The following is a 6,657-nucleotide window of genomic DNA, read 5'->3' as shown; positions in this document are numbered from 1 at the left end:
ATAAGTGAATGCATTCTATTATTTTAAAAATTTGTGATGTCTTTATCCCTTTGTCAGCTCCATACTTTGCCCCATTACACTCCCATACCTGTAATCAGGACCCCCTTTTTGTTCTAGCCCATGAATTCCTAACTGCACTCCTTTCCTGCCATGTGCTTGTGAGAGAAAAAAAAGCAGGCATAAACCTAATGCTAATAGAACGGTGGCCATGTGGTTTTTCCTTGTTTTCTTGTCCTTCCCTCCCCCTTATAAATCTCCAAGGGCCACCTTCCCATCCTAACTTTGGAAGGGTTTTCCCTCCAGGCTTGTCTCCCTGACTCTATAGGTAATTACAGCCACCTGGTGGCCATATGGGGAAATGACAGATGGATTGGCCCCCAAAAATCTGGTGAGACCCTCTTTTTTTTTTAACTTTTTTTTTTTTTTTTTTTTTTTAGATGGAGTTTCGTTCTTGTTGCCCAGGCTGGAGTGCAATGGCGCTATCTCAGCTCACTGCAACCTCCATCTCCCGGGTTCAAGCGATTCTCCTGCCTCAGCCTCCCAAGTAGCTGGGATTATAGGTGTGTGCCACCATGCCCGGCTAATTTTTTGGATTTTTAGTAGAAACAGGCTTTCGCCAGGTTGGCCAGGCTGGTCTTGAACTCCTGACCTCAGGTGATCCCCATGCCTCGGCCTCCCAAAGTTCTGGGATTACAGGCGTGAGTCGCTGCGCCTGGCCAGAGACCCTCTATGGAATAACTTTTGGTTTTGGATATTGGGGAAGCAAGGAAAGTGAATCCTATGGATAGAGACTATAGCACAGGAACCAGACATCCTATTTCTTGGTCCTTCCTTGCCTACTAGGACACAACATCCCCCCCATTAGGTATAGACGGATGAGTTCACTTAACATTGGAGTTCATTCAAAATTTATTGAGCTGCAACTGTGTGCTCAGCAATGAGAATATAGCAGTGAGCAAGATGTGAACAAGATCTCTGCCCTCGTGAGCTTACAATCTAGCAGCGCAGCCAGCCTATTACAGCCATAATTTTACAATTGTAATAAAAACTCTGGAAAATGCATGGTGCTAACTGATTTATCAGAAAGTCCTGACCCACCAAGAAATCAGAAAAGACCTCCCTGAGGAAGGAACATTTAGGATCAGCTAGGTGGAAAGTGAAAGGAAGAGTGTTGCAGGCAGAGAGGACAGTGTGTGAGGGTCTGAGGCAAGACATGTAATGAACTGAAAGCCAGTGTGTCTGGGCCATAGAGAACAAAGAGGGGTGTTGCGAGATGAGCCTGATTTATACAAGATCTTTGAATTTAGGACTTTATTCCAAAAGCAGTTGGAAGCCACTGAAGAAGCTAAGGAAAATTTGATGTTTAGGTTTGTTTTTCATAGCTGACTCTCATTGCAGCATGGAAGTCAGAAGTGGAAATGGGAGAACAGGTTAGGAAGTTTCTGTAGCAGTTTAGACAAGAGGTGATGGTAACTTGGAGAAAAGAAGATAGGTTCCAGAGATATTTAGGAGACAGATTACACTTGATGAGTGACTGGATGTGTGAGGAAAGGGATGTGTTTCTAGCAAGAGGCATCGAAGTAGGAGTCTCTGGAAGAGGGACAGGTTTTGGCAGAATGGGGACATCCTGTAGGCACAGGACAGGCCCTGAGGCTTGCACTAGAGGAACAGCATAGCTTTCATTCTCAAATAGTTCAGCGTTTAATTGAGCAAACAAGGTACACATAATTGCAGAGTTGATTAAAGATCAAAATGATCGATTTAGATAATTCATGGACTCCTGCATTCCATGGGGTTAGATTTAAGCCCTCCATCTCACAGTAAATTCAGATACTGCTGAAGCCAACAGCAATGTTTCCACCTTTGTTCATGCCTCCCAAAGCCCCTCAGAAAACGCCTATATAGCCCACCAGTATCTCACAGGGGCCACCTTCTCCTGTGCTGGGCCCTGGTGTCCCCCTGCCAGAAGACACACTAAACTCTTCCTGATTTGTTTTTTGCTTGCTGCTGCCAGGAAGTTCAACTGTCTGTCATTCTCAAATCTCCCCTCCTTAAGTTAAAGGAGACCAAATCTAGCCATTACCCCCAATAGCGGTTCTCTTTTGGTCACCAGGAGAGTTTTCTGACTTAGTTAGCATCTCTCTTTACATTACCCCTGTCAAGCTGCCTCTTTTGGAGTCACCGTCTTGCAACCCTGTCTTCCTCATCTTCTCCAAGTGGCAAACTGCCTCCTTTTTCTCCCTCGCCAAAGTGTCACTAATTTGCCGGCCTTTTCCCCACTCTAGTTTTCCCTCAAGTTAGTAAATACCCACCTCTTTGCCCCAAAAAGGTCAGGAGAGAAATCTGGGGTATGGGATTAACAAAGAAGTAGCCCCAATAGCTATTGCTTAACTGACACTTAGCCTTCCTTGCCTCCTCTTCGCCACAGGAGAACTCTGCAAACTCCCTTCCAGAGACAATAACTGCTAACTATACAATAGGACCACAATTTCCTGTTGTGCAAGGATCCTAGGACAAAGCCACATCCCAAATACTTGCTGAGAGCAGTGGCTACAAATGTTAACATGAGATTAGACATTGAGATGGTCCCTTTATATTGAGAGAACATGGACTTTGGAGTTGGGCAGACTTGAATTTGCATTCTGGCTCTAGTGGTTACTACCTAGTGTGGCTTTGAGCTATTAAACTTTTCAAAGTTTCAAAGGACTTATCTGTAAAGTAGTAATGGTAATCCACCTTATGGGGTAGTTGTCTTGAAGAGGCTATTTGGGAGGCTGAGGCAAGAGGATCACTTGAGGCCAGGAGGTTGAAACCAGCCTGGGCAACACAGCGAGACCCTGTGTCTACAAAAAATTAAAAAATTAGGCATTGTGGCATGCACCTGAAGTCCCAGCTACTCAAGGCAGAGATGGGAGGATCACTTGTGCCCAGGAGCTCCAGGCTGCAGTGAGCCATGATTTTGCCACTGCACTCCAGACTGGGTGACAGAGCAAGACCCCTTCTCTTTGTTGGGGGCAAAAAAAAAAGAGGGTATATGAAGTACCTAGTATAATATCTAGCCTGAATTGCCTATAATGACGCACTTCCTTCCCTTCCCTTGGGTTTCAGCTGCCAAACACTCTTCTACAAGTAAGATAAGCCAGCTTTGTATGGTCAATGATAAACATTTCCTATTTCTTTGTAAATCCCCTCTTCCTTCAGACATCTCATTTCCATCATTGCCAAAAAAGTCCTTCCATCTCTCACCCCTGTAGAACTACTCTCTCTTAACTATCAAAGAGTTCTGCGTGAACTCTGACTATCCTCTTCTACATCTCCCTAAACCAAGGTACTTGATCTTCTTGTATCATTCCTAAAGATTAATTCACTAATTTTCTCAGAGCAAACTGTAATGAAGGCAGGGAATAGGGCCTTTACACTTCAGAAGGGCACAGGCTAGCTCCTGGAGAGGAGTGGAGATCTAGGGCCAGGCACCCCTCGGCCCCACCACTTTTCCTCAAGGCACAGAAAAAGCCAAACTCGAAATACGTCTTGAGTCTACACGAGTGTACATCTCCTTTCCTACAACTCCGTGAGATCATCATTGAAGTACAGAAGTATTGCAGGTGTGTGAAGTGTACCGTCCATACTGAGATAGTCAAATTCTTCCTCCTCATCCCGGATCCCATTCTCTTCCAGGGTAAAATCCATGTTCAGGTTCTTCCCTTCATATTTCCACGTGTAGCTGGCAGCATGTGAGTTATAGGGGAGATAGCGATGTAGGATTTCCCATATGGACTCCAGAACCCCCACCTGGAGAACACAGAAGCACCCCACCCCCAGAATTCTGGATGGAGTATACATATACACACACTGGGATCAAAGTGCCTCCCTTGGCAGATAGCAGCTTCAGGTACTCTACGGCCCCAGAAAAAAAAGCTGAAACTCCAGCATGCAATGAACAGGCCCTAAAGTCCTACAGATCTTAATGGCAGCCACTTCTAACTACCAGATGGCCATAAAGGGTCAACTGTCCCCTCACTATATCCATGCAACAGAGTAGATTAAAAAGAAAGTTCAATTGCTGTCCAAAACGGCGTGTAAGAGCTTCGAAGGACCACCATCACTAAGATACATGAACTGCTGTTCCCGGGCTTATAAAGGAGTCTCTTGTCCCCTTGTGACCCAGACACTCCTAGAATTCCCAACCCTGGGGACCTAGGTGCTGTGCTTTCCTCGGTTGCCTCAATGTAAAGGACAGAAAATACACTCCCACCGGTTATGGAAAAAATGTTGCCCTGAAGATCGGCCTGGAGATTTGCTGGGATTCCCCATTCCTTCTAACCTGCTCCTTGTCACCAGTTCTCACCTCCAGTGTGTGCTCCTGCGACGTGAGCGTGTTAATGATGCGGATGCTCCGGGTCTTGGCAGACAGCCGCCCCACCTCATAATACGACCCCTGCCACCAGGGCTTCCCAAAATCGTTGGCCCAGTCCGAACAGGGCAGCTGAGGCGGAACGTGCACAAAGCGGCCCCGCGGGGTGCAGTACCTCAGGCAGCCGGTCAGCGGATCTATGTGCTTGCGGATCTTTAAAGGAGGGTTTGGGGCGAGGGTGTCAGAGCAGTCATTAGGCTCTGGCTAGCCTCCGCCTTTCCTTCCCATCCCCGCTCTCCATTTCCTCTACCCACAATCCCAGATTCCAGCATAACTCACGTCTCTGGTCTTTGGATCAAACCAGTGGCTGATATCCTGGCCTGCAACTTCCACGATGGGTTTCAGCAGCAGGTTCCCTTGAAAAGAGCAGCACAGCCACTGTCAATGCCAGCCCTTCGAGAACCAGGCAAACGCGCGCGTGCGCGCGCGCACACACACACACACACACACACACACACTCCGGCCCCGGCCCAACGTGTGGCCCTTACCCTTGTATTCCTGTGCCAATGACGTTAGGTCGTACACGCGTCCCAGGTAAGATACCCAGAGGTCTTCGGGCCTGTTATGTTGGGCCACCTCCGCTGGCGTGAAATAGCGACGCTGAAAATACTCCAAGTCTGGCCCAGCCACCAGGCCCCGGTGTGGCATGGCTCTTGCTCCGTCGGTCACTGGATCTCTTGGTTACTCCTTTGCTCCTCAGCACGTACTCACTACTACTACGACCTCCGTCGCGTCCGGGAGCCGAGGGGAGAGCGTTTATCCGCTGACATGGAAACCATTGTCCTTTTCCGGCCACCGTCCACTGAGATAAATATCAGGGGCGGGGCTTGGACTGCACGTGTTCACGGGAAACGTAGTATGAGTCCCGCGTGGGGCATATAAGGATCAAGTAATTGAGTTGCGCCGCTTTCAGGAGTTGCGGGGTGGGGCAGAGAACGAATACGCTCCGTTTTAATTCAGTGGCCTGGGCTACATGGGATATTTAGGACAGACTATCTCTCTGAGGCAGAAAAACAAGGGAGGAGGCAGTATGAAAGGATGTATTCTCGCTAAATTCCAGTTTCTAAAGGATGTGTAAGAAACTAGAGGTGAAGGTCTCGCGATATCTTAAGACATCCGGCGTAGTACGCTTCAGTGAGCCACAGCGCTAGAGAAGTAGGAGAAGCTCGCGAGATCTCTGCCGTTGCCGAGGAGACTAGGAGGGGGAGGAGAGGTGATCTCGCGAAAGGAAAGAGGTCGGGAGCGCTCGCGAGATCTCGAACCACCCAACCTGAAAGGTGCTTAGGAAGTTGAAAGGCCCAGAGGAGGCCTCCGGGCAAATGGCCGGAGCTGGACCGACCATGCTGCTACGAGAAGAGAATGGCTGTTGCAGTCGGCGTCAGAGCAGCTCCAGTGCCGGGGTTAGCACGGGCTCTGGTTCTGGGACTGAGGGGCAGTCAAGCAGCAAGATGGAGGGGGTGGGGAACTGCAGCTCCCGGCAGTCTCTGGGCTTTGTGTGAGTGCCCCGCGGGCTGCCGGGAGCTGTGGTTCCGCGGGCGGGCAGCCTGGGCTGCGCGGTCTGAGCGCTTGTTACACCCCGCGTAGGATTCGGACGGAGAGCGTGAGGACTCGGCGGCTGCGCGCGCCCGACAGCAGCTAGAGGCGCTGCTCAACAAGACTATGCGCATTCGCATGACAGATGGACGGACACTGGTCGGCTGCTTCCTCTGCACTGACCGTGACTGCAATGTCATCCTGGGCTCGGCGCAGGAGTTCCTCAAGCCGTCGGGTCAGTGCCCGGGGAATGCACACCCGCCTGGTAATGTGGCGGAACCTTACGCAAGGCATTTCCCCTTAAGGGCCTGGCTGCAACCCTTGTTTTCTGGGGCTCGTTTTCGTGGCTCAGAGGGGCGGGACTGATTCTGGCCTACTTTCCTGATGCTCTGATCCTTCTTTCCAGATTCTTTCTCTGCCGGGGAGCCCCGTGTGCTGGGCCTGGCCATGGTACCCGGACACCACATCGTTTCCATTGAGGTGCAGAGGGAGAGTCTGACCGGGCCTCCATATCTCTGACCACGATGGCGCTTACCTTTCAGACTTCATTAAACTTATGACTGAATGGGCCTGTGTCTGTGTGTAGCTGGGATGCCGGTGCAGGATAGCACACCCCATCCCTAGAGGAAAGGGCTCATCTGAAGTCGGGAGCACCCTCAACCCTCCTCTCCCAACCAAGATGTCCAGGGGTGCCAAAGGTTCTCTCAAGT

At 49.8% G+C, this 6,657-nt stretch overlaps 2 protein-coding genes across 4 annotated transcripts; one reads left to right on the top strand and one right to left on the bottom strand.

Annotated features, from left to right (window-relative positions):
- Positions 1 to 891: 891 nt before the first annotated feature.
- Positions 892 to 5,560, bottom strand: CYB5D1 (cytochrome b5 domain containing 1). 2 transcript variants are annotated; one of them, XM_004058524.5, is made up of 4 exons: positions 4,903 to 5,560; positions 4,694 to 4,770; positions 4,349 to 4,567; positions 892 to 3,792 (listed from the first exon to the last, which is right to left on the bottom strand). In XM_004058524.5, exons 1-4 carry the CDS (start codon positions 5,060 to 5,062, stop codon positions 3,562 to 3,564), a joined length of 687 nt encoding a protein of 228 aa, XP_004058572.4. In that variant the 5' UTR covers positions 5,063 to 5,560; the 3' UTR covers positions 892 to 3,561. The 2 variants fall into 2 exon arrangements, with proteins under 2 accessions (XP_004058572.4, XP_055223400.2); XM_055367425.2 differs by having other exon boundaries at positions 892 to 3,724; positions 4,903 to 5,062.
- A 104-nt stretch (positions 5,561 to 5,664) lies between these two features.
- NAA38 (N-alpha-acetyltransferase 38, NatC auxiliary subunit) lies at positions 5,665 to 6,512 on the top strand. Of its 2 annotated transcripts, none has more exons than XM_019013144.3 (3): positions 5,665 to 5,814; positions 5,999 to 6,182; positions 6,354 to 6,512. In XM_019013144.3, exons 1-3 carry the CDS (start codon positions 5,734 to 5,736, stop codon positions 6,464 to 6,466), a joined length of 378 nt encoding a protein of 125 aa, XP_018868689.1. In that variant the 5' UTR covers positions 5,665 to 5,733; the 3' UTR covers positions 6,467 to 6,512. The 2 variants fall into 2 exon arrangements, with proteins under 2 accessions (XP_018868689.1, XP_018868688.1); XM_019013143.4 differs by having other exon boundaries at positions 5,999 to 6,212.
- The last annotated feature ends 145 nt before the right edge of the window (positions 6,513 to 6,657 follow it).

Source organism: Gorilla gorilla, chromosome 19 (genome assembly GCF_029281585.2).
Source record: "Gorilla gorilla gorilla isolate KB3781 chromosome 19, NHGRI_mGorGor1-v2.1_pri, whole genome shotgun sequence".
In the NCBI taxonomy this organism is placed as follows: Eukaryota; Metazoa; Chordata; class Mammalia; order Primates; family Hominidae; genus Gorilla; species Gorilla gorilla.
This window is presented reverse-complemented; position numbering and strand designations above follow the sequence as displayed.

Coding starts and splice junctions, on each gene's coding strand:
- CYB5D1 (XM_004058524.5), bottom strand. CDS start 5,062: ATGCCACACCGGGGCCTGGTGGCTGGGCCAGACTTGGAGTATTTTCAG. Junction 4,568..4,693: donor TTGATCCAAAGACCAGAGAC/GTGAGTTATGCT, acceptor CCTCCTTTAAAG/ATCCGCAAGCACATAGATCC. Junction 3,793..4,348: donor CGCAGGAGCACACACTGGAG/GTGAGAACTGGT, acceptor TGTGTTCTCCAG/GTGGGGGTTCTGGAGTCCAT.
- NAA38 (XM_019013143.4), top strand. CDS start 5,734: ATGGCCGGAGCTGGACCGACCATGCTGCTACGAGAAGAGAATGGCTGT. Junction 5,815..5,998: donor AGAGCAGCTCCAGTGCCGGG/GTTAGCACGGGC, acceptor CACCCCGCGTAG/GATTCGGACGGAGAGCGTGA. Junction 6,213..6,353: donor GGGGAATGCACACCCGCCTG/GTAATGTGGCGG, acceptor CCTTCTTTCCAG/ATTCTTTCTCTGCCGGGGAG.